Source organism: Thamnophis sirtalis, unplaced genomic scaffold (assembly GCF_051295495.1).
Source record: "Thamnophis sirtalis isolate CommonGarterSnake01/CBP01778 unplaced genomic scaffold, rThaSir2_p1.2 scaffold_10, whole genome shotgun sequence".
NCBI classification, from domain to species: Eukaryota; Metazoa; Chordata; class Lepidosauria; order Squamata; family Natricidae; genus Thamnophis; species Thamnophis sirtalis.
Window position 1 is genome coordinate 46,937,689 of NW_028261390.1, and position 27,232 is coordinate 46,964,920.

At 37.5% G+C, this 27,232-nt stretch overlaps 1 protein-coding gene across 3 annotated transcripts in view; it reads right to left on the reverse strand.

The window, feature by feature from the left end:
* STOX2 (storkhead box 2) overlaps positions 1 to 27,232 on the reverse strand; it is a 180,463-nt gene that overhangs the window by 77,147 nt on the left and 76,084 nt on the right. Inside the window, exon 1 of one of the 3 annotated variants that reach the window (XM_087724537.1) lies at positions 8,334 to 9,504. The exons of 1 other annotated variant lie outside the window; for it this stretch is intronic. In XM_087724537.1, coding sequence (XP_087580663.1) covers positions 8,334 to 8,499 — 166 coding nt within the window. In that variant the 5' untranslated portion in view covers positions 8,500 to 9,504. Of the gene's footprint in view, positions 1 to 8,333; positions 9,505 to 27,232 lie in introns of those variants that run through there. One more of the 3 variants, XM_087724538.1, reaches the window with a different exon arrangement.

Here is a 27,232-nt window from a genome sequence, read left to right on the forward strand (position 1 = left end):
TTCCCCAGCCAGCCATCTTAAAGTAGTCAAGGTTGAATACCTCTGTAGTAAAGGATATTATTGATTATCTTATCTCTTATCCTTATTGCCCCAAAGGATTCATATCACCTTATCTATTGTATTTTATACATATAATAATATAATATGCAACACTGAAGGTTTTAAAGAAGCAATTGCACAACCATTTGTCTGAAATAGTATGGGGTTTCCTGTTTGTGCAGGGGATGGATTAGAAGCTCTTCAAGATACCTTTCAACTCTGTTTTTCTGTTATTCTGTTATTCAATGTTACAATGATATCACTGGAAAATGATCTTTCCTTTAATTCTGCTCTTAACTATCCAATATAAGGATATAGCTACAGGACACAATAAACTGTAATTAGAATTGGAAATCAGCAGGAAAAAATGGACGAAAGGAAGAAAGGAATTTTGATGAAATGAAATGGAGAATCTAAAACTAGTATTTAAGAGGTGTGTCCTTATGACTGACCTCGCTTCCTCAGACATAAACATTGTGATGGAAGGCCTTTCCTTTGTTTCAGCCATGCTAGAAAACTGTTAAAGAAAAACAGGTGGCCTCACCTACACTTGCACTTTACATTGTTAGCAATCAAGAACTACCATTTAGGAATGGTTTCAAATAAATATGTAAATATTTATGATGATCAAAAAAGTTCAACAATACAATTTGGGATAAAACCATCTTGTTCTAAAAGTCACCTCCTTATTTTTGAGTGGGGGGACGGGGACCAGGCATCACATTTTAAACTATCTCAAGGAACTAGTGCTCACATTCAGCCTAGAACTTGCCTAGCCCTGCAATAAATCAACTTCGTTCACCTGTCAGACATTTAGATGAGTATTCTTAGACTCAAATCCTTCAGAAAATACCTTGCTTTTTGTTTTAGTGTCATCCCTCCCTCCACCAGTTGCTGCCTGATCTACTTGCAGCATAATTGTCTAGTGAGTTCAATAATATTCATGGAAATTCAAATAGACTTTATATAGGATATTTTATTTCTTATGATTATTAAGTTGTATCTCAACACTTGTTTGACAGGCTCTCAGTTGCTACATCCATACAGACCAGTAAGAGAAACAAGCCAAGAACAAGCCATTAATATTGTTAAATGCAAACATTTATTGGTAAGCAAGTGATTGATATACTAAAAATAATTATACCAGTACTTAGCAACAGTAATTTTACATCATCCTCAGAAATTCTGGAGGGGCAAAATTCTTATATTGTATAGTCATCAGGAAGAAGAAAAGATAAAATCCTGAAAAATGTCATGGAGGAGGCAGCATGTAATCTTTGAGTCAATGTCAATGCACAGACAGCAAAATCCTGAACTTCAAATATCACACTTTTTCTTCCTTGTAATCGTGTCTGATTCTTGGAGGTTGCCTCAACAGATCCCTGGAGTTTTCCAGAAATGGTTTGCCATTGCTTTCTTCCTAGGGATGAGAAAGTAACAGGCTCCAAAGTCACCCAGCTGGCTTTGTGCTCAAGAGGAGATTATATAGCAATAGCAATAGCAATAGCAGTAGACTTATATACCGCTTCATAGGCCTTTCAGGCCTCTCTAAGCGGTTTACAGAGAGTCAGCATATTGCCCCCAACAATCTGGGTCCTCATTTTACCCACCTCGGAAGGATGGAAGGCTGAGTCAACCCTGAGCCGGTGAGATTTGAACCGCTGAACTGCTGATCTAGCAGTAGCCTGCAGTGCTGCTTTTAACCACTGCGCCACCTTGGCTCCATTAGAATTCATGGTCTCCCAGTTTCTAGCCTGATGCCTTAGCCAGTCTACCAGACTGGCTCTTCTAAATATCATGTATAGATTATCATATTAAAAATATTCACACTGTTTGTCTATGGAGATTCTCAGTCATCCAGGTCATAGTTGTCCCAACAGTGGTTTTTCAAGAGGCAACTAGATTTTTTGTTTTTCTTGGAAGACATTTTGCTTCTTATTCAAGAAGCTTCTTCAGCTCTTCAAGAAACTTCTTGAATAAGAAGCAAAACGTCTTTCAAGAAAAACCAGAAAGTCCAGTTGCCTCTTGAAAAAGCACCTTTGGGGCATTCATACTGTTCCCCAACACATTTAGAAGTGTTATCATCATTGCATTAGTCAAAGAGAAAATGTTTATTCATGTTGGCCCAATGTATACTTCTAAATAGAATAGCTTATTTTCATTTATGGAAGCAAAAATTTTAAAATTAGATAATGAAAGGAAGGAAAAAAGACCAATGTATTTTAAGCTCTTACAATGTGTAAAAATCCATCAACTGATATAACAGTAACCAGATTATTAAGAAACTATAGAACATTATAATAAAAACCATTTGCTCAATGGCATGAAATAATACAGTTAAAATAGATGGGGGAGTCATGGGCTACAATTATAGTTCCCAGCCTATCTCATAATTTGAACACACTTCCTGAGATATCATTGATCAAATAACCATATATTCTTCAAAGTATATATGTGAACACACTTGAGTTCTCATTCAAGTCACCTTTAAAAACAGAAGATATCAACTTTTTAATATTATACTTAAATACCCTTATCCTATGGATTCTGTCCTCTAATTTACTATTCCAATAAGGCCATTATGCAACATGTTTGTTTCAGTTTCTAAAAAGAAGAAGGCAGAGTCAATACCCATACTTTGGATTCTCATGTCAGCACGTTGGAGAATACCACCTCCCACCAACACTGACAGAGCAACCCACTGTATATAAACAGAGAGCAAACCCCACCCACTTCTACCACTGACAATGTTAGCTATTTGGGTAATGAAATATCTTCAAGAAAAAAACCCAAGCTCAGAGAACACCAAAGTCCCTACCATTCATTTTCACTATAAAACTAAATATTACTCCACAAAATATATTCCTTATAAGCTACATAAGGCAAGAAGGGAGGGGGGGGGAATAAGCACTGAGTGGTTAAATCTAGATTCATCATGTATCTACCAGTAAGCTTCCCGATAGTAATACTCTACCTTTCTAACCAAAGGCCTACTGGCTAGAAACAAATTAAGAGGTATTTATTTTCACATCCTTAAACCTTCCCAACAGAAGATTAGAATACTTTTAGATCTACTTCATCAATTACTGTAATTCCCAAGTGAATTTTTCAGCATAACTTCTTTTATTAACTTTAGTTAGTGCATCTGTTCTAATTGTCTCCTGGAATGGGATAATCCTTCACAATTATCCTGCTATGGAATTATCCAATCAGGGATACTAAAACATTATACATTAGGTGAGTTTTGAAAAGCACCGGGCATTTCAACTTATTCAAAATAGGACATCAAAGCTGTTAATTCAAACATACATCTCACTAGAATTCAAAAATCTGCTGTAATGTGTAGGGTCAGGCACAACTGTTCTGGGGCCACAATATCTGAAAGACTATTTTTCCCATATGATATGGCCAATCATCAACTGTCTACTGTGGACCTTACCGCATTCCTAAGAGGTCTCTAAAGGGGGTGTGCATAAGCGCACCAGGGTGCCTAACGTCCCTGTCCTACTATCCCCATTTATTTGTATTCATTTCTTTCATTTATATCCATGTTTATATTTATACCTGCTATCTTGTACATGTTTGACAAACTAATAAATACAAATAAATACAAACTATCATAAGCTCTGTTACAGACTTGCCTTTTCAGACAATAAATTACTATGGATCAGGCTACAATTGTAATTCTTATCCAGTAACATTTGTTTGTGTTTATTCTCTTATTTTGCTTTTTTTTTTAAAAAAAATTTCTGTCCAGACTTTGATTTTTTTAAAAGTGTTTTTCCTTTGTCATTTCACTGCATACCGTACTTTTCTACACACACACAAATAGAGACACATCATTGTAACAAAGGCAATTCGCCAGCAAGCTGTTTGCCCAAGGCAACTTCAAGTCATCCTAGAAGAGCATATACTCACTTTGCAAGTTATACAGCTAAACTAAGCAAAATGTGGAAAGAGGATAATTTCCAACATTAGATAATAGACCAGGTGCACAGGAAGCATTCATTTTTATTCTATCCTATGGGTTATGCCTTACCTAGCTTTCAACTTGGAATAAAGAATAGGTGATGTCTAGAATCAGTAATTATAATTAAAGCTATCAAGCAAGACTAATGCCCCTTTTAAGTAACATTTTTATTGACTTATTTGTATTCATCCTTCCTTCATGGAGCTGTAGCACTATACATATTCCTTCTTTATTCTAACAATGACTGAGAGATTGGGCAGGCTTACAGCAAAAACTGATTAAAATATCACCAACAATGATTTGGAGGTGACAAGTGTATTTAATTCTCCATCTGACAATCTAACCACAAAACTATTCATACTTTCACTCTCGGAAGTGGAATCTTGGTGAGATAATTTTAATTTGGTGCTTGCTTTTCCTTCATTATAGTATCTTTCTTTAATGTAGGGGATTCTGTAGTACTTATATTAAAGATCTGTTAATGTATTATTTCTATCTTACTCCTCATCATGAATACGTTTAGTGATTCACAACCTTCCACAATAAAGGTAACTTCTGTCATACAAAAATATGCTGAATCCCTCATTTCTGATTAACTGGTTTTATTCAAATGCATGCATTACACAGCTGTAGAATAAAATGGATACCAACTTTTTATTTTGATATAAAGTAAAATGTTTATTAGAGTAAACTTTTTTCTATTGTCCAGATAAATATTCCAAAATCTGGAAGGTTAGACAATAAGAAATAGTGAATTAATTTATTCCTTAATTTGAGCACCAGCATTTCCACATTTTAACTGAGGTAAACCCTTTTTCACCTCAAACCACCTAGCTTCTTGTTTTAAAACAAAACAAAACTATCTGAATGGACCTTATGTTCCAAATAAGTCTTTAATGGAACTAATAGCCAATAACCGGAAACTACTTGGTATAGATATGAGAAAGAACAAAGAAAAGATAAAAGATATATATATATATTACCAGATTTAAGTTATACAATTAATGAGACTATTCAAAATTTGTCTCAAAATACAAAAACCAAGCATGTTGATTGTTCTACTCTTTATTCCTTTGAAAAAGTAAAGCCAGTGAGTTTTTCTATGGAAAATTTCTATTTCCAACATAAAATAAACATGAATAAGCTCTACAAAGTGGTTGCTCAGAACGGCACTGAAAAATGTGACTTATGATCATTTTACACACATTTGTTGCAGCATCTCCGTGGTCACATGATCAAAATTTGGATGTTTGGCAACTGGCATGCATTCATGTGACCACCTTTTGTGACGTTCTGACAAGCAAAGTCAATGGGGAAGCCAGATTCACTTAACAACCATGTTATTAACTTAACTACAGTGATTCACTTAACAATGGTGGCAAGAAAGGTCATAAAATGGGGCAAAAGTCCTCAACTTACAATAGTTCATTTAATGGCAGTTCAAAGTCACATAAATCACTGGAAAAAGTGACATGATTGTTTTTCACATTTATGACCACTGCAGCATCCCCATGGTCACAGGATCAAAATTCAGATGCTCAGCAACTGATTCATGATGGTTGCAGTGTCCTGGGGACATGAGAGCAGCTTTTGCAACCTTCTGACAAGCTAAGTCAATGGGGAAGCCACATTCACTTAACAACTGTGTTACTAATTTAACAAGTGCAAGTGATTCACTGCACTGTATTAGGAAAGGTTGCAAAATGGGCCAAAACTCACTTAACAAGTATCCCGGTTAGCAACAGAAATATTGGGCTCATTGGCCATTGTAATGACTACGTGTGCTTTCTATTGTTTTTCTGAAAAGGCATCAAAACGTTATTATCGAATATTTACCTTATCACAACATTCAGATATCTATATTAGTGAAAGGAAAACCATGTTTAAAAATGAAACGTTACCAAATGCTAATTGAAAATCATAACCTATCAGAACACATATCTTAGATATTTCTATATTCACTACCTTTATAAGGTATTCTAGGGATGTTCCAGCTTAAAAAAAATCTCACAGATAGAATGACTTGGAGATTTAGGGAAAAGAAAAAATGATTTGCATGTATATTTTAACATTATTGACCTACCTAACAATCACTCCCTAACTATCTTTTTTTTCTTCTTCCAAGAACTTACTGAAATAAAATTGCAATCATATTAATAGCAATTAGGCTAAGTAACAGGACAAACACAATTTGGAAGTCTGAAAAATCAAGACCCTCCCTTTTGTATAACATTTTGAGTGACAAAGAAAACATTTGTATTCAGTCTGTCAATTTTATGCAAGGCATCTTCCTATATATTTCCTGCCCCAAAGAGGCCTATAAAAATGGCCAGGATTTAGAACATTAATTCATTCCTCCAGAACCAATATACAGAAAGACAAAAGACACAAGTAAATTCAGAATGAGGCTAAAATTACTTTTTCAGTTACAGCATCATATATTAAGTTTGCTTTATATAATTTCTGATATACTCTTAACAATTATAGAGTATTACTCATAGTTGATGTGTCACCTGCTCTTTTCTCACCACCCCCCACACCATATATTTTTGCACTGTTAATTTTGCAGGCTTTGCCACCAGGCTAGGGAGATGGAACATTCTGTTTTACAATGTCCTGACCCAACACAAGTAACTCTAGCACCCCCAAAGAAATTCATATCAGTTTCATTATCGATGATGAGATTAAATCATTTTGCAATGTTGTACTATTTCAAAAATATAACCTTTTTTATAATCTGTTAACATCCTAGGGATTTTGCATAAGTAATATGAGTTAAACGCATATGATAAACTTACTAACAATACAGATTTGCAGAAAAAATATGAAATTGTAATTCCAGTGACACAAAACCAGATTACAATGCAATTATATACTAGTTACTCTAAACTATTTTTAAAAAATAACTGCATAATGAATTAGTAAACTCCCATTCAAATTTTAGGAATATACAGCATGGGCCAAATGCACTATTAAATATACTGAAGCAACAATATTCCAAACAGTGTGGCTGGTTTTTATTTTTTATACAGATTTGGCATTTTACTGAATGCATTCCTATGTGGCAGCCTAAAAGCTTGGAGACCAAAACTCATTCAAGCAAGATTCCCATAAAATATATTTCCTCTATGTTTACAGTTACTGACAAAAGGCTGTTAACAATCTATTCTTACCTTTAAAGATTAGTGCTTAGTAGAAAAACATAATCATTAACAAAAGAAAACAAGGTAAGTAAGCAAGTTATTTACAACCACTAACTTTAAGAACTGGGCCAGAACAGAAGAGAAAAGCTAACCTCTGCCAAGTAATAAAGGTTCATGTTTTTATGCTGAAGCGAGTTTAATTCCCAATAATAAAAGAAAATGTAATATTGTACTAATGAAACCTGATCTCAGACTAAATCCAATAATTAAAACAATGAAAAGATTTCCATATTATGTCCTTTCCAGTAGGATTCTTATAAAATATTCCTTTTGGTCTCTCTTTAAAGTTTGAAATTTAAAAACCATCAGTTAAGCAAACATGCATTATCGCAAGAAGGCATTTCCTTCTATAATTCTTGACTGAAAGATCAAGTTGCCCTGATACATAGCTTTCTGCAGCACTCCTGTCACATTTTGTTGTGCTCTGATCTTGTTATGCATGCACAAACATGTTAATGCAGTATCCATTATTACTAAGGAGCTTGCGCTGAAGCAATAGATAGGGAAAGCACACATATGATACACACCCCCAGACACTCTTCCCTTCCTACCCACTAATGTTTACATATGTACTCATTTTTATCAGCAAAACAAAACTCCCTCCTCAACCCGCCCCACCCGCCCCCAGCCAAATGGATACTGGAGACAATATCCACAATAAGGCCACGATGGCAGGGCCACTTCCAGATGGAAAATGCAATTCAGAAATGCCTTTAGGGATGATTGCATTTAGGTAAAACAAGAGACAATATCTGGTTTGATCATCCTTAGACAGCCCAGCGGTGGGGATGATACTTGTGCTCTCACAAAGGGGTGCAACGTTCCAAACGCGGGTTAGAGCATTTCCTCCTCTCCCCATTTATTTTAAGGGAGCTGGAAGGTTTTAAATTCCATATTGAGAAGGCCCTGCTTCAAATAAATCTTCCTGAGGTACAAAATGGTGGATGCGAGCTTTAAAAGAAATTGCCTCCTTCATTGCAACCTATGCTAATCAGTCGCAACCCTTAACACGGCGCGGGGGAGATAAACAAACACACCAAGACCAGCCCTTTGAAACAGGCAGATTTGCATGTACGTGTGTACACCTACCCACCATCCCCACAGACACTGATGTTACAGACCTGATGTCATGTAGCCCCGTGATGCTTGGGAGAGGAACGCTGGTGGGAAATGTTTGTGCAGGCGGTAGTCCTTCTCGCTGCGGGACCTCATGCGGTCCGAAGCCCGGTCAGAGAAATCCGAGCTCGGCCAGGCTCGCCGTAAGGTGATACTTCGGGTCTTCTTCATGTTGAGGCTCCCCGCAAGCTAATTCCGCACGAGCCGCCGCGGCGGCATGAACCAGGCAGGCCTCCCGGCTCGCTTTATCTCAGCCTCCTCACAGGCAGCGCTCGGGCTGGCAGCGCAGCGCGCAACCTGGAGCCCCTGCCTCCTCCATCGCGGTTCCTCCGTGCCTGGTTTCCCTCCCGCGAAACAGCCTGCGTTACGCGCGCCCCACAACGCATCCCCCTTCACGGGCACTCCAACCAGCTTCCATCCCGAGTCATGTGGAGGAAAGGCAAATGGGGCGGCTTCGAAGGCGGCGGCGGCGGCGGGGGAAGAGCAGAGCCCTCGACGGCGTGGAAGAAGCGCGGCGGTTCCAAAACAATAGCTCGATTCGGCGCGGAAGGGCTCAGCCAGCGGTGCGCCGGGGCACCCAAGGCCCGAGCAAATCAGGCAGCGCGCTCGGCCTGGGGGCGCTGACCCCGAAGGCTGCGGGGAAAAAAGCAAGGAAACCTCCGAGCTGTAAAGCCATAGGAATCGCCCGAAGGGCTGGCAGCGGCCAAAGGCTGGCTTCCCCCCCTCCCTCCGTCGACCTATCAGAATCCAAGCAAACCATCAAGGAGGCAGCCTAAAAAGCATGGCTGCAGCAACCATTCTTCCCGTTCGCAGCACCCACTGCCTCTCCTCCCGCCCTGGCCGCGCATATTCCTCCTTCGCGCACTCCAGTTGCCTAAACCTACAAGCGGCGGCAACAGTAACAATCGCCTTCACTGCAGATAGCTGAGGCGCCCATCTCCATCGCGCTCCCGCAGCAGCGGCAGCATCCCTCGCCAGCCGTTCCTCCCTCTTGCTCGCCTGCAAGGTTATTCTCCTCTTCCCTTCATTGAGCGCGCGCTTACGTCTCTCTGTCAATCGCGCCAGCAGCTAAAACCCGAAAGCGTCCGGACTGCGAGATTAATCCGAAATGTTTTTCTCTCCGAAAATCCGCCTCGGATCGTCTGCTCGCTTTGCCCCTGCTGCTGCTTGCTGCTGTTGCTCCTCCCCTCCGAAAATGGTGAATAGCTACTGAAGGGCAGGAAAGAAAGCAACAAACCAGCCTTATGCTAATCGAGAAGCTGTCTTAGGTTACACGCGCTGAGCGAGTCAGCCTACAAACTTTCATAGAACCCAGGCTAGAGCTTCTCCAGACCTTGGCTTGTGCTCCGACCACCATCAGATTTGTGGATTTACCGCACATATTTGTTATTCTATTTCAATGGGCAATATCTTCTACACCATTTTCTCACAAAGAAAGGGCAGCAAAATAAATGTCTTAAACTGATTAAACTAAACCAGCCTTTCCAATTATTTCCAAATGCTATTTTGGAAACTAATACTCAAAACCAATGGACAGGAATCCATTGGAGCTGGACTAATGGAGGGAACCTGCAATCTTCTCTACTTGCCTTGAAAGACAAAATCCATCCTTTTTTCTATATACTTGCTGTCCAACAGCCTGTATTGTCTGTAATTTTTGTACCAAAAGAAAGAAAAGAAAAACAAGGCCAATCACCCAATTAGATAGTGACAGTGATAAAAGAGGTCCACTTTCATTTATATTATAAGATAAACTTTAAATCATTTAAACTGGGACACCAGAATTGAGGGAAAACCTCTTTTTTGCTCAAAGATTTAAAGAAAATCCCCATTTTCTCCAATGCACTATTAAAAGACTTACAATTATGGATCTCTTGAAACAAAAAAAGCCAGGGAAATTCTGTCTGTCTGTCGGTCTGTCTGTCTGTCTGTCTGTCTATCTATCTGATCCCCTCGCACATATGTGCTAGTCACTCCCAACTCTAGGCGGCGGTGCTCATTTCCATTTCAAAACCGAAGAGCCAGGGCTGTCCAAAGACATCTCCATGGTCATGTGGCCAGCATGACTAAACGCCAAAGGCGCATGGAGAACTGTTACCTTCCCACCAAAGGTGGTTCCTATTTTTCTACTTGCATTTTTTATGTGCTTTCGAACTGCTAGCTTGACAGAAGCTGGGACAAGTAATAGGGATTCGAACCGCCGAACTGCCGACCTTTCTGATCGACAAACTCAGTGTCTTAGCCACTGAGCCACTACATGTATATAAAACTTTGAACTCTTTGATTATTGACCTGCCTAAGTATTTTAACTATTTTAAAATATAAACACTAGCAGCACAGAGCTGACCATCAAATTTTAGATGGGTTGTTCTGTGTGGAAGATGAAAGAGTAAATTTGCCACTGCAATTTAATCAGACTGGAAATGTTTTCTTTTCACCATTGGACTCCTTGATCATTACAAAACTTTTGCTCACAAGAACTTTTTTTTTCAAAGGATAGGATTTCCATTTGTTGAGAAACATTTTAAAAATAAAATTGTATTTCCAGGAATATTTTGTACTATATATACATACTTTATATGTATAGAAATAACATAAATCTCATCTACATTACCAAAGACACTTAGCACATTCCTCAGAATTGTTGTTCACCCAAACTTATAGAATACTGTAGTGATTAAAGTAATGGATTGGCACTGCGGAGACCCAAGTTCACTTCTCAATTATGGAAAAGCTTACTGGCTGACTTTCAGCCAATTATTCTCTCTTAAACCAACAATCACATGGTTGTTGTGGGAAAAATGGCAAGTGAGAGCAATTCTGCCATCTTAAGCCTTTTTAGGAAGGTAGAATGAATGAATGAATGAATGAATGAATGAATGAATGAACGTATGTATGTATGTATGTATGTATGTATGTATGTATGTATGTATGTATCAGGGGTGGGTTCCTGCCAGTTCTAACCTCTTCTATAGAAGAGGTTCTACAAATGTACCGTGCCATTTAGAACCAGTTCCAGATCCCTCCCCCTGCCCGTCCGCACATCATCAAGATGAAGAACAAGACGAGGAATTCTGGGAGTTGAAGTCCACAAGTCTTAAAGCTGTCAAGTTTGAACATCCCTGCGGTTTTTTTTAACACCTTGGCTTCTTTTGAACTAAGATTTATACTCTCCAGATCCAGACAAAATGGAAACTATGGTTAACTGAAAGCGCTCTAATTAATTGCAGGATAAAGAAAAGAAACCAGCAAAAGCCTCACAGATTATTTTAGCTATTTCCAGCTAATAATAAAGCTAATTTCTTGCCATCCTACCTCATTCGGAGTGGATGTGTTATCCTATGATAGCTCTCCCATCCTGGTACCATCCAGATGAGTTCAACTATTACATAGGTAGTCAATCCTCATCAATCACGCAAACTAACAAGGGACCCCCAAATAAGGACATGACATGGATTCAAAAGTCCAACAGTTGTCTCTCTCCACAGTCACATGGTCACATTTTGGACAGCATTTATGGCTATTTGCAGCATCCCACAGTAATGTGACCATAATTTGCAACATTTTTTGTTGGAAAACAGTGTTTACTTCCAGTTTCTAGTAAAAACAGATATTAATATAGACAGTGAGTTTGCTTAGTGACCATAGCAAAAAAATATCATAAAATCAGGTAAGTCACATGATGACCATTTAACATTTTGCATGACACATGGCCATAACTCCAGGTTCAATTATGATCATAAGTTGAAGACTAGGACATAGCCAAAGGGAACCAACCTGCCCTGAAGGTTTTTAAAAACTTTCTTTAAAACTTGCTTCTATGACTAAATCTTTTAGCTTTATCATTGTATTAGGAAAAACAGCCACACTGCCTCCTGACCCCCCCTGAACGGGAGAAAACAACTGTTTTAAACAAATGTTTGTTAAATCATCTTTTCCCTTCAAATTGTACCAAATTGCCAATAAAAACTTGTATTGTGTAGTCTTTAAATAAATAGACCAGTTCTCCAAGCAAGCTCATTTTGTAGTATGTATCGACCTTCCATCTGCTAGACTCCATGGCATCCCCAAAAGGATAATTTCAGATGGGAGAGTGCAATTCACTGCCCGATTCTGGTGCAGATTTGTGACAATGGTGGGGTCTTCACAGGGACTTAGTACGGCCTTCTACCCTGCGACCAATGGTGCCACAGAGAGGGCAAACACGATGGTGGAGCGCTGCTTAAGGTGTTAAATCCAGTACCAAGAGACTGATTGGGCTGAACTCCTCCCCTTTGCAGAAGTTGCATATAACAATGCAGTGCACAAAAGTATGGGGTTTACCCCATTTCATGTGGCTACGGGGTGGGGGGGAGTTCATCCCCAATTCCGGAGTGTTCTCAAGTGCGCCCAGATGACACAACCTCACAGGAGTGGATAGCCTGGTTGCAAAAGTTTGTTCCAGGGACCCTGCCGCAATATCTCTCCAACCACTGGCACGTCCATTATCTCAGAAGCCCACTGCCCCAAACATTTCCTGCAGCATCTGTAGGGCTTGGCTGCCCACCGCGATGGAGTAACTCCAATCGTCGTCTGAGCCGTGCCTTTCACGCCATTGGGTGAAATGGGTTCCAGAAGGGGGAGCATGGGATGGAAAGCTTCTGTGGTCCTGAGCCTCTGGTGAGCCCAGACACCAATCCCGTGTCATTTCTGCATGGGCCTGCCCCACATTGGCCTCTAGGGGTTCTGCTGTAAGCTTCCATGCCACAAAGTAGTCCTTAGGCCTTACATCTGGTGCCTCTCCTGACGGTCCTCCAGCACAGTTGTATCAGTTGCCATAGCAGACTCCTCCAAGTCCACAGCCTCCAACCCATGGACTGTACCTTCAGTCATGATGTGAGCTCTGGTGGGAGCTCTGACAGAAGCATAGCACCAGTCAGACTGGAAATTATGAACTAGGTAGCACCAATTGGAATTACAGACCAAGAAAACTAGACTCCAGCTTGAGGAAAGCTACTATGTAGAATTTTAATTCCCATCCTCTAGCAGACAACTTGGCCACTATTTGTATAATTATTCACATAGTAAATAAATAAAGACTCATTAAGGATGTGGAACTGCCTTTATTCAAATCTGATTTGCCCATGATAACGTAAACAAGGGAGAAGTTGAAGAAAGTTCAGATTATTAATTCTAAATCAAGCATGTCTGGTGCAAGGAAATCCTTTGCCTTCCTTAGATTTATCCATGCCTATCAATTTACTATACAAGCCAAGAAGTACATTTACCCATCACTTAAGTAACAATAACAATCATCACATAATCTGTCTTCTTTACAATGAAAAAACATGTCAAATCCTTCCTTCTCTCTTCTTTCTTTCAATACATTAAACCTCTAGAGAATACAACCATTCTTTAAATATACTTTTGAAATCTTAAATCCCAGAGTGGGGAGAAGAAAGAAGGGGTTTGTTTGTTTACAGTCAAGCAAATAATTCAAATATGGAACTGACAATTGATCATCTATCAATTTCCCATTTAAACAGTACAAAGTCCTGGCAATTATTTTTTTTAAAGCCATGTATAATAGCATGGTGAGTGAATACATCATGCCATTTCAGATCTGTAATGTTTAATTGCCTGGGAAAAGCTCCAAGAAACTTTCAGAAATTGGTATCAAAGCTGTATTTTTAATGGGGAAGAAGGAAATTTATTTATTTATTTCATTAAATATTTTAAGCCACCCTCTCCCCTACAAGATGACTGTGGGCAGCTATAGGTTATTAAAAAAAGCAAGAAATTGTTAAAATATTAAAACAACACAGTTAAAAAAAATATTAAGAACTAAAACCGAACTAAGAGAGCTAAGAGCCAGATAGGATGGAGATAAGGTCTTTTTATCCCATCAGCCATATTCTCAGCAATAACCACTCCCTTCACGGTCCCAACCCAGTTGTCAAAGTCAAGTTTTGATATCCTTCCAGAAGGTCCAAAGGGAGAGGGCAGTTTTCATTTCCAGTAATAGAATGTTCTATAGGGATGGCACCACAAAGGAAACGGCTCTTCTGCTTGACCCTGCCTGCTTCAATTCCTTAGCAGATAGGATTCATAGCAGGGCTCTTCCACTAGCATGAGTGAGGCAGGCTTGCCCCATTGGGGAGAGGCGATAATGAAATATATAACTGGAAACTAATCATATCAACTAGATGTAATACTATCCAAGCATCTAGATATGAAGCTAAGTTTTATTCTGCTCTAATTCCAATCATATGTGGTGAGGAGCGTGACCCGTCAAAACCGCGCTCGACTAAGCCGCGCCCGATTAAACCGCGTCGCTGATGTCATCAACAGGGCGACAACAGCGAGCGCAGAGAAAGAAGAGCTCTTTAAATAGCGCTTTGAAAGCAAGCCGATTCAACTTAAGGTAAGGGTTAGGTTTAGGGTTAGGTTTAGGGTTAGGTTTAGGGTTAGCTTTAGGGTTAGGGTTAGGTTAAGGGTTAGGGTTAGGTTTAGGGTTAGGTTAAGGGTTAGGATTAGGTTTAGAATTAGGTTAAGGGTTAGGGTTAGGTTTAGGGTTAGGTTAAGGGTTAGGTTTAGGGTTAGGTTTAGGGGGGTGAGGTTTAGGTTTAGGTGTTAATTTTAGGTTTAGCGTTTATAGCGTGCTTCTGTCTCCGCGCTGTTGTCGCCCTGTTGATGACGTCAGCTCCGCGGTTTAGTCGAGCGTGGTTTAGTCGAACGCGGTTTTGTGGTGGAACCGGTGAGGAGACCATTCAAAGGCCACTTGGGTGCTCATCCCCTAAAATATTATGTATTTAATCCCAAACCAAACACCTTTTTCTTGTGAATATATTTCTTGTAAATTAAAAATAATGAAACATAAACATTAAAATTGAATTGATGTTTTATGTAAGAAATTACCTAAATATCAAAGAACATTTTAAAAAAATCAAAGACATCATGGACTGGATGCCCCTATTCAGATGAACACAATCCCTGGGTGACTTCCTGCTATTTTCTTCAGCCTTTCAAATAGAGCTAGAAGGCACTAGTGGGCCATCACCAGTGTTTCCACCCTGGAAATATAATCTCTTGCCCTGAGATCAAAGGCTCGGCTCAGCAATAACGAAAATGCAGCATTTCAGCGTCCAGTGCAAATACCTTTTGAAACCTTACAGAGTTCATGAGTTCAGGGAACGTTTTTTTTAGTTTCTGTAAACAGATGAAGACCTGAAAATGTTTTGCTCAAGTTGAAATAATAAGAAAATGAGGGTCAGAAATTATATACCTGTTTCACAAAGTAAAAACAACTGAGTGTGTCATAGCAGAAATTGTTATGGAGGAACACTAAGATATATATGATGTCATTTGTAGCAAGTATTTCCATTATCTCTTTTCAGGTCTGTTTCAGAAGATCTGTTTGTGAGACTGGAATCTGGTGGCAGCTATCATTTATTCTAAAGGAGACCTTCAATCTATCACCAACTGGCAAGGATAGCAACTTTTGGCTGCCTATATATGATTACTGATAATGGTATAAATTAGCACTTCAGCTTCTATTTGGCTTACTTAAGATATACATTTGTGAACATCACACCAGCAAAAATATTGTTAAAGCATTTTTTTAAACGATAGAATGAAAATAGATAATTCATAGCCTGACAGAATAAAAACAGGCTCTCCAAAATGTGAAGACAAGAACCATTCAAGTATCTTCAGGCTAAGTCTGCTGCTTACCAAGAAGGCGGAAAGTACTTTATGCTGATAATTACAAAACTTCTTAAGCTTATTCCAGATCATATTTCTCTTATTTTTTTACAATTCTGGAATGCAGAATTTCCCCCACCTTTACTTTAGTCTATAATAGATTTGTTTTTCAGTCAACTTGGAGGCCCCCCCCCCCAATCACAGAACAGTCGGCAGTTTACACAATAGGATCGAAACATTTTTTAAAAAGTTAAAAAAAGAAAAAAATACATGATTGACAACAGTTGAACCACAATCTTAATTTCCTGAAAAGTCTATTTGGAGAAGAAATATTTACCAGTGTACCTTACTCCAATTCTTCTGAAACTGTAGATTTTTTTTAGTTCATAACTCCATTGCAACATCTAAACAGGCTGGATGAGTCAGCGCAAAAGTTTCTATATCAGTTAGATACAAAGCTTGATGCTCATAGGCACATATTTCACAGGTTACAAGCTTTATATAAACTTATGCAAGCTTATAGTCTATGTTTTAGTATGCAGAAAATATAGTACCTAGTACCTCAAATTCTAAATATCCAATAATGTATTTGCCAGTTTAAGAACACTTCTTAAGTGTTCTTAAACTGTTCTTAAGTGTTCTTAAAATAAAGTATACATTAGTTTACTCTCAGGATAAAGCTGTATACCAGAAAGAAAGAAAGAAATAGAAGCCTAAACGTATTGTATAGACTCCTATCTTGTTCATAGCAAAAAACCCAAGACTCACCTGTACATTGAATCCTTTTTTTCCTCCACAAACAGAGGTACCAGAAAACATTTAGGTTTACTTGGCTGGTATAAGATTTAGATTCATCACAAGCATATCATACTACAGAAATCATGCAAGACTCTATGGGTTAATGTTATCAGCGCATTTATATGCAGCAATTTGTCTATGTCACATGTTGCAATTCAGAGGATATCAGAGCAAAACCTAAATTCCCAAAGGGACCAGATATTTTCTTACACAACAGTCTATTTGCATCTAATCTATATCTGAACTGTTTTGAAAAAAAATGTTTATATGTAAGAGTCTGAACCAGAAAAAAATAAAACTACAGTTTAGAGAAAGAGAATCCAAACACTCTATTTAACATTTAGTGCATGGTCACAGGCTGTCAAGATGGTAACCACTTTTGAGTTGGGTTCCTTAATTTTTGAATTGCACATATGAACAACGATCAGGATGAATTTGGAGAGCAATTTTTCTTGACTAGCAAAGTTTATTAACAGGCATAACCTTTGTGGGACTCCATGCATCTGATGAAGTCACTCAAAGTTCATGAAAACGTAATGCTTTTTAATGGTATTTGTTAGTCAAAAAGGATGATATTAGGCTGGTCCAGATTTTGCGCTACCATAAAATAATATGACTTTCTTTTTATGCTATCTACATATAAACAATGATCAATTTAGTAGGAATGTATGATGGGAGTATCAATACAACAGAGTAATTTTAACCAAAGAGAAGAGAATCAAAGAATTATTGCCTTTTCTTCCAATTCAGAACTGTATCAGAATACATGTAAGACTGACAAGTGTCCCACTCTGGGGAACTGAAAATCTCCAACCTGTGATTTTCCTGCAGAGATGTTTATGAGTTATAAATTATTGCAAATATTTACTCTACTTACCATTTGAAAATGGTCAGCAGAGCAGCAACAACAGGAGACAACAACCACTATAGTGATATATGGAGAACCAAAAGGAAAGGACGATCCAATCAGCTGAAGAGGCAGACAAGATAGCATTATGGTCTTTATCTGGTCTGCAGACCACCTGTTGAGCCTTTTGCTTTATATCATTTCTCTACCATTTCTAGACTAAAACACATTACTGTTTTAAATGCATGGTGCTAAATGCTAAAACATTCAACAGCTGCACTCCTGTTACAGAACAGATACTGCAGACGGTAGCTTTAAAAAGCATAGTGTAACTTGCCCTTATTTGCCAATGCGTTCTTTGATGAAGATGGGGGGAAGCCAAACAGGTGCCTACTGTTATATTTGGACAACAGATTTTAAAACGTGTAATGGTATTTGCTAGAAGAAATGTATTATCTTCTTCCGTTTAACAGGCTGTCATTCAATATAATGTACAGCGCAGCTGGCTTCAGCATGTCAATGTATGCCCTTTTGCTGCGAATCTTTAGACAAAGTTTGACGTGAATGTTCATTCCAGACTAAATAATTGCAGCTATTCCAATTTTATTTTAAAGTTAACACAGGACTTTATTATTTCTTAAAACTAAGTGTTTTATTTGACGGACAAGTTGTGCATACTTTACAGCGGTCGTGCCCAAGCCCAGAGACAACACAATGAAAGTCAATCAAGTTCAATCATTTATTTGTTTATACTTAATGGAGAAAATTTTACCAACTCAAGTTACAACCTTCTAACCTACTAGACATATCCTGAGAGATACTAGTATGTGATGGTTACCCCGAACAACTCTTCCCTCTCCCCCATCTAGTTTGGGACTGCACCATCTCTTAATCCGAGCCTTTTTCTGGGAAAGCTCTTTGTTGAGCTTTCTCTCCCTCCAGGTGCACAGTCCATCAAATCAGCTAATTTTCTTATCACATACACCAAAAACCCACTGTTACAAATTCCTGTGTAGGAATTAGAAAAAACACATGGCACCGTATTGTAAGAATTACATTTTTGAAGACATTTTTGAATTCTGGAAAGTCACTATTTTGCAAATTGATTTTCCTTTTACTACAGAAAGCGAAGAAGCCACCTGAACTGAAAATTCATCTGAAGACCCTCAAATTAAGGTGTAGTCAATGATATATTAGACAAGAAAATTTAAAGTCAGCTTTCTAGTTGGAGAACACAAAGCTGAGGATGATTTCTTTTAGGTTAATACAATAAGGATTGGTGGTGCAGTAGTTAAAGTGCAAGCTTTGCCCACAGTCAGGAGTTCGATCCTGATGAGGCTCAAGATTGACTCAGCGTTCCATCCTTCTGAGGTAGGTAAAATGAGGATTGTTCAAGGCAATATGTACATAATGCTTATATTGTAAACCACCCAGAAAGTGCATTAAAGCACTATGCAGCGGTATATAAGTCTAAATGCTATTGCTACAAGAATTGGAAATTCTGTGCTAGACTACCACAAAACACAAGTATTGCCTAATACTTAGAATACTCAAATACAACCCAAAATACAGACTTATTTTCAAAGCCCAAAAAGGAGGTTCCCTCCTCCCCCAAAAGTAATCAAAGGAATTTATTAATGCTGATCACAGAAATATTCTGGTAAAGCAACAGACTTTGGATTTAAATGTTGATAATTTCTCTATTACAATGAATTATTTTTCTCCACCAGTGCTATTTATATTTTTGGGTTATATACTTGCAAGTACAAGTTGTTGTTTATCGCGAAGTCATGTCCAACCCATCGCAACCCCATGGACAACATTCTGCCAGGCCTTCCTGTCCCCTACCATCCCCATTGTCCATTTAATTTCACAACGCCATCTCCAATGACTCCATCCAGCCACCTCATTCTCTGACGTCCTGTTTTTCTTTTGCCCATTACTTTAGCATGTACCAACTCATACTTTAAGCCGAAAGTACAAGTTAGTACATGCTAAAGTAATGGGAAGCACTAGGCATTCCAATTATTCAATTTAAAACTTCGTTTCAATTCTGTTTTGTGACAGTTATATTGTTCTGCCATACAGAGAGACTTCTCCAGAGACTTCACTGTGCTGATTTCACACTTTTGTACGTAAGATTTGCTTCTGGAATGGTATATAGTGAAATTGTGGACAAGTAAAGTATGCAACGCTCCCAAATATAATTTTTGGCAGTATCATCAAATTATAATTACAAAGTTCTGTCGATTTTCTGTATGTTGGCCCACTTTATCTATTTATAATCACTTCCAGTTGCAAAGAATTGTGGGTAACACATAAGAACAGAAAACAGAGAATCAACAAAAGCTAGTCAAAACTTATGATTCGTGGCCTCAGTCAATGTCCCCACTGAGCCCTATGAGATCAACACAACAGGTTTATGGAATATTTAGAGAATAGAGTGTAGACATACTTTCGAGACATGGTATTTCAGAGAGTGGGGGTTACCACAGAGAAAGCAAGCGGTGATTGCTTATATTAAAGTTCCCTAACTTTATTTTCCAAATTTTCTCATTTAGATTGCTATTCATATTTTTCTATGAACAATATAAACAGCTCAGTCACCATTATATAAACATTTTGCATATACATACATATGCACACACTATAACACACACATATACACACACATACACATATACGTATATACACACACATACACATATACATATATACACACACACATACTGTGTGTGTGTGTGTGTGTGTGTGTGTGTGTGTATGTGTATAAAGAGATAAATATAAACAAAACTTTTAATTTATACAATTAATTTATCCAACCAACATACAAGTTAAGTCAGGAACTGGTCTGATGTAGAGTGGAAAAAAAGATTATATATTCTTCTTGTGAAAAATATGGATTGTTGCTATATAGCCATCAAATTTAACTTCAACATATAAACTTGTAGCATTTTCCAAGTAAAAAGCTAAATTCATCTGGAATATATCACACAATAACAAAGGAACTAAAAAATAATTAAAATATAGAACTATAATTATTCAATCCACAACTAAACTAAAAACTAAACCCCAGCATAAAGAAATCTGGATGGTCCTTCTATACTACTATGTAGTAATGTATAAATGTAACATAATTATTAACATTTAATCACCAGTATTAGAAAAATCCATTCCAAGTTACTTGTTTCTTATTCTGCTACATACGTTTTAAGAGGAGTTATTATTACAACAATTTCTGTTAAGTGAGTTTTGCCCCACGTTACGACCTTTCTTGCCACAGTTGTTAAGTGAATCATTGCAGTTGTTAAGCTACTAACATGAAAAGCAAATCTGGCTCCCCCATTGACTTTGCTTGCTAGAAGGTCACCAAAGATGGTCACACGACCATGGGACACAGCAATGGTCTTAAGTATGAACCAGTTGCCAAGCATCTGAATTTTGATCACATAATCCTGGGGATGCTGCAAAGGTCACAAGTCACTTTTTCCAATGCCATTTTAACTTTGAACAGTCAATAAACAAGCTGTTGTAAGTCAAAGACTACCTGTATTTCTAACAGATTTTGAACTTCCATTAATAAGATTTTGGGTTTTCACTTATCCATCTTCTAGATAATCTTCCTCTTGTAAAAGGGAGCGAATTCTGTGACTAAAGTAACATTAGGTTTTAAATTACCCAATTTTGTCTCTGTCTCCTTTGGAAGGAAGTTTATGGCATTTTGCATTCCACAAAGAACTTAAATAAAAGGAGGGGAGCAGATTGTTTTTTTTTAAGTATTTCAGGGATCAAGAAAAAAATATTTAGACACACTTTATAAAGAATTATAAACAAAAAAGCCAAATAGAAAAAAGAAGAGAAATCATGGAATAAAAATATCAAAAACAGTAAGACAACAAAAGGCCTGAAATAAAAATCTAAAGTATAAACAAGCAAATAACTAAAAAACATCCCACAAAAACAATGCTAAAGAGAACAATGCTAATGGTGAAGACAAGGTTGAGAACAACTGGTTTAAATATAAAGCTCGTTTGTAGCAAAACAAAAGCAAAATAAATATTTTCTTTCCTGGATTTTGATGTGAAATTCTTTGACTCAGATGTCACAAAACAGTTTATTGGATCAGAGGTACTGTACATATATTACACTATGCTAGTATATGGCGGTAATAAAGATTTGACTGACAGTATAGTAATCCTTGATTTAGAACATTTTTTGTAGTGACTGTTCAAAGTTATAATGTCACTGAAAAAAGTGACTTCTCTTTTTAACAGTTACTCCATTGCAGCATTCCGGTCACATGATCAAAACTCAGATACTTGGCAACTGGTTCATATTTATGACAGTTGCAGTGTCCTGGGGTCATGTAATCAGCTTTTGCAACCTTCTGACAAGCAAATTCAATGGAGAAGCAGGATTCCCTTCACAGCCATCCTTCTAGCTTAATAACTGCAGTAATTCTCTTAATAAGTGTGGCAAGAAAGGGGCACAATAAAATGGGGCAAAATTCACTTAGCAATGGAAATTTGGAAGTCAATTGTAAGTCAAGGACTACCTGTACAGAAACTCCCACTAAATATGTGAAAAGTCTAAAATATAAAAAAGACTGCCACTTCATTGTTTTCTTTGATCCAATAAACTGTTTTGTGACATCTGAGTCAAAGAATTTCACATCAAAATCCAGGAAAGAAAATATTTATTTTGCTTTTGTTTTGCTACAAACGAGCTTTATATTTAAACCAGTTGTTCTCAACCTTGTCTTCACCATAGATATCTTTTCAATATTTTTATGGCCACAGACCATGGCCATGGACCACCAAGACTTAAGAATTGAATCATAACATTTCTTCAAGCCTTCATGGATTCCCTGTGATGACATCATGGATCCCCCAGGAGTCTGCTGACCACAGGTTGAGAACCACTGTTTTAAACTATTTGTAGAAGATTTGGAAGAATCATTATATTCTTGCAGTTGTTTTTTGAGATAATGCAGGATATTGTAGAACTTAAAAAACCGTTCACAGCAGTTTTCCTTATTGGAAAGAAACAGAAAATGATAAGTAATTTTAATTTCCAGGTTACATTCCAGAAAATCCAGATGCAGTAAGTCATTCTCACCTCTACACTTTTCCATGAAAAATACCATGGACTGAATTTGCTCACTAAACATTTAATTTTTAAAATTATTTCTACAAAACTAATCCTATAGACAGGTGCCTCTTGACCATTTTTATTTTCAACATTGCTTCACTAGTTGTGTCATGCTGCTTTTCAGAATTTTAAAACTGGAGGATTCCTGTTTCATGTGAGCTGATCTCTAAGAATTTCAATTGTTCCATTTTTGATCTAAAGAATTATGATTGGTTGCAGAGTTAGCCAAATGTTTAGACTGCACTTGGTGTTTTTATCCACCTGGTGAGTCCTTCCAGTGACCTGGGATAAGCAGATGTTGTTTGATGGTGTTAGAGGAATTGATGATTCAGAACTTAAGCTGTTCCAAGTGAAGTTTCCTTTTGCAACTGACTGACGGATTTTGTCAATACAGATGGTATTCAAATGTGCTCCTGATGTTTTGGGATTGCACTCAGGGCACCTATTTCTATTGGTACAATCCTTGTTCTCTTTTGCCACAGTTCTTATTTGACCTGCAGGTCTTTATATTTTGTGATTTTTCTCTTCTCTTCTGCTGTCTCCATGTAGTGCAACATGTACTATCCAGACTTCTTTTGTCTTTCTTATAGCAATTGTTAAGTCTGGGGTGTTATACGGCAGGCATTTGTCTATTTGAATTACAGGTAGTCCTCAACTTACAACAGTTCATTTAGTGACCATTCTAATTTACAAGAGCACTGAAAAAAGTGACTTATGACTAAAAGTCTCTAGAGATTCTCAGTCATCCAGTTCATGGTTGCCGCAAAGGTGCTTTTCAGGAAGCAACTGGACTTTCTTCTTTTTTTCTTTTGAAGGCGTTTTGCTTATCCAAAAAGCTTCTTCAGCTCTGACAGGATAGCGGGGAATGGATTGATTTATATTCCTTGCAGACAGCTGGTCATTTGCATCCTTTTAGAGGGTCATTGAACCAGGAGCCCTCTACACCAGGAATTCTTAGAGGGTCACTGAACCCTCCTTTTAGAGGGTTGGTGAACTACAGGAACCAGGAGCACTACTCAGGCGACCCTGTGGAAAAGTAGACCCCCAAGTGCTTCAGCAACCCTCTAAAACAGTGGTCTCCAACCTTGGCAAGTTTAAGACTTGTAGACTTCAACTCCCAGAGCAAAGCTGGCTGAGGAACTCTAGGAGTTGAAGTCCACAGGTCTTAAAGTTGCCAAGGTTGGAGACCACTGCTCTAAAAGGATGCAAATGACCAGCTATCTGCAAGGAATATAAATCCTTCCATTTCCCACTATCCTGTCAGAGCTGAAGAAATTTCTTGGATGAGAAGTGAAACAACTTCAAAAGAAAAAAAAATCCAGTTGCCTCCTGAAAAAGCACCTTTGGGACTTATGACTGTTTTTCACACTTATGACCACTGCAGCATCCCCGTAGTCACGTGATCAAAATTCAGATGCCTAGCAACTGACTCATATTTATGATGGTTGCAGTGATCCCCTTTTGTGTCCTTCTGACAAGCAAAGTCAATGGGGCATCCAGATTCATTTAACAACTATGTTACTAACTGCAATGACACACTTAACTGTGCCAAGCAAAGTTGTAAAATGGGACAAACTCACTTAACAAATATCTTACTTAGCAACATAACTGTTGGGCTCACTTGTGTGGTCATAAGTCAAGGACTACCTGTATAAAGTCCTAGAGCATTATAGATTCGTGTTCTATTACCATTATATTTTATCCTGCCTTTTACCGGTTGGTATATATGCAGAGAGAAGTGTGTGTGACTGTACGTGTGTTAGAGAGAGGGAGGGAGGGAGAGAGCGCTAGTTACCTAAAACTCCTGCCTCCAATTTTTCCTCAGAAACAATCCTTGAGCTGAGAGTCAACAACTGACCCAAAATCACCCACGTGGCTTTCATGCCTAACACAAGCCTAGAACTCACAAACTCCTGGTTCCTAGAGCAGCATGCAGCAACTACTTTGCCTTCTTGACTTTAGATTCACAATTGATTGCCATACAGCAGAAGTGTAAATGCAGAGTGAAAATGAGTTCTCTGTTTATCAATTAAGCAATAAAATAGCTAAAAGATCACACAGGCAGGCAGAAGATAATAAATTAAGCACGTCATCATATCAACCAGATTATTCTGTATGGGTAGACATGGGTAGGTGATAGTGGCAGTGCTTTAACAAGCTATCCAAATGTATTCCTTTCAAAAGCACATAACAGGAATATTATAGTAATCAACGAAAGCAGGGAAATAAAAATATCATGTGTTCAGATTTTGTCAGTAAAACTTTTAAAAATAGTTGCATTTCTATACCCACCCAAATTATGCTGGAAATGGTATGTTAATGGTATGTTCTGATTTCTAATAAGGGGATGAATTGATATTGTTTTTCAGTTGGCTAAAAGCAACAGCCTGCTAGCCCACTTTCAATACATTTTCAGTCTAATTAATTGGAACATAGTTTTAATTAAATGTAATATGATTAAAATAGTCTGAGAATAAAGTTTGTGGATTCTAAATGTTTTGAATCCTTGATTACATAAATTTTGAAGTACGAAATATTAAAACTTGGGGCCAGGGTGGATAAAAATCAATGATTTTTTTAAAAAAAATCTGATTTTCTAAAATTTAAATCGGGTTTTTAATATTTAAATCGGACTTTTTAAATTTAAATCTTTTTTATTTTTATAAAATTTATTTTAATAAAATACTTTTGGAGTAAAAATGTATCTAAAGATAGTTTTCTATTTAAGATACATTAATAATTTAGTTTATTCGGCATCAAATGGAGCCTAATTATGTAGCATGAGGCTGTATATTCTGCAATATTTACATTTTTTGGTAAACTCATTTAATTAATCCAAGCCCTGCAAGCTGAGATAACATGCACTACATTGACGCATTCACACAATTTCACAGTAACCATGACATAAATCATAAAACAAAGTTCCGGAATATTCCTTTAACCCATTGTTTTGCAAATCTATGTACACTACAAACTGTATGATTGTTTGAAGAGAAATGCATCTGTATCACAAGGCTCTAAGTGTGAGGAGGAAGGGCAAGCAGTTAAAAATGAAAGTGAAACTTTCTAAACAGCTTATAAATATAATATTAAAGAGCACCTGTCATTTCAGATCCATAATGGCAGTGCCTCTTAGCGGCCATCCACTTACCTGCTGCCCGCCATGTCCCTCATCTTCTTGCATCATCAGCCATCCCATTAAAGCGGGTCAGGGGAGGAGCCACTGCAGGACAGAGATGACAGTTGCTCTTTAACAATTATGATTTAAATTGAATTGATTTAAATCAAGTCTTTTTACTAGTGATTTAAATCGTGATTTAAATCAACTTGTAGGCTTGGGGCCTACACTTACTTATTATAGCTAGACTGGTATTTGCCATAGTGTATTGTCAAACTGGGTACTCACACTGTGCAAAATTCTAACATGGTTTGTTATGTTCTGGTTCATGAGGCTGTGAGGCCCAAACAAATTCTAGTTTCTTCAGGACAGCAAGATTTATGCAATATATGAACTAGGCAACATATACAGCACAGAATATAAATCGGTTTGCAATTTGCAACCATGCAATCTGTTCTATGCAGATGTGAAACTGCACCATGGGTAATGTGAAACAAAAACAACAACAAAAAGGGATGATCTAGGAAAATCACTGTGCAATCCTCTAGAACACAGATTATATCCACACACAGTAAAAATTCTAAGAGCAAAATTATAGCAAAACAGACATTTAAGATACAGAATATTTTAAAACATGAGATAGTATGTATGCTCACACTTTTAATTCTTTGTAAAAGAAACAAAAATATTATAATAATGCTGATTTAATAACAATTTCCTCCTCATATAATTTTATGTTATTTTCCTGGCAGTCAAGTATTCTTACACAAAAGAGAATGAGAATAATAAGTATAAATAATCTTACAGCAAAAATACTTAAAACAGATATAGTCTTTGACTTACGACGACAATTAAACCAAAACTTTTGTTGCTAAGCGACACATTTATTAAGTTAATTTTGCCCCATTTTATGATCCTTCTTGCCATAGTTGTTAAATAAATCACTGCAGTTGTTAAGTTAATAACATAGTTGTTAAGTGAATCTGGCTTCCACATTGACTTTGCTTGTCAGAAGGTCACAAAAATAGATCACTTGGCTCCAGGACATAGTAATCATCATAAATATCAGTCAGTTGCCAAGCATCTGAATTTTAATAATATGACCCTGGGGATGTTTCCATGGTCGTAAGTGTGAAAAACTTGCATATGTCACTTTTTCAGTGTCATCGTAACTTAGAATGATCACTAAATGAACTGTTAGAAGTTGAGGACTACCTGTAAAAACGTGTTTCAAGTCTCAAATAATTTTCTGCAGATAAGTATTACCCAAAATGGAATACTAGAAACATTATGTAGAATGAAGATAT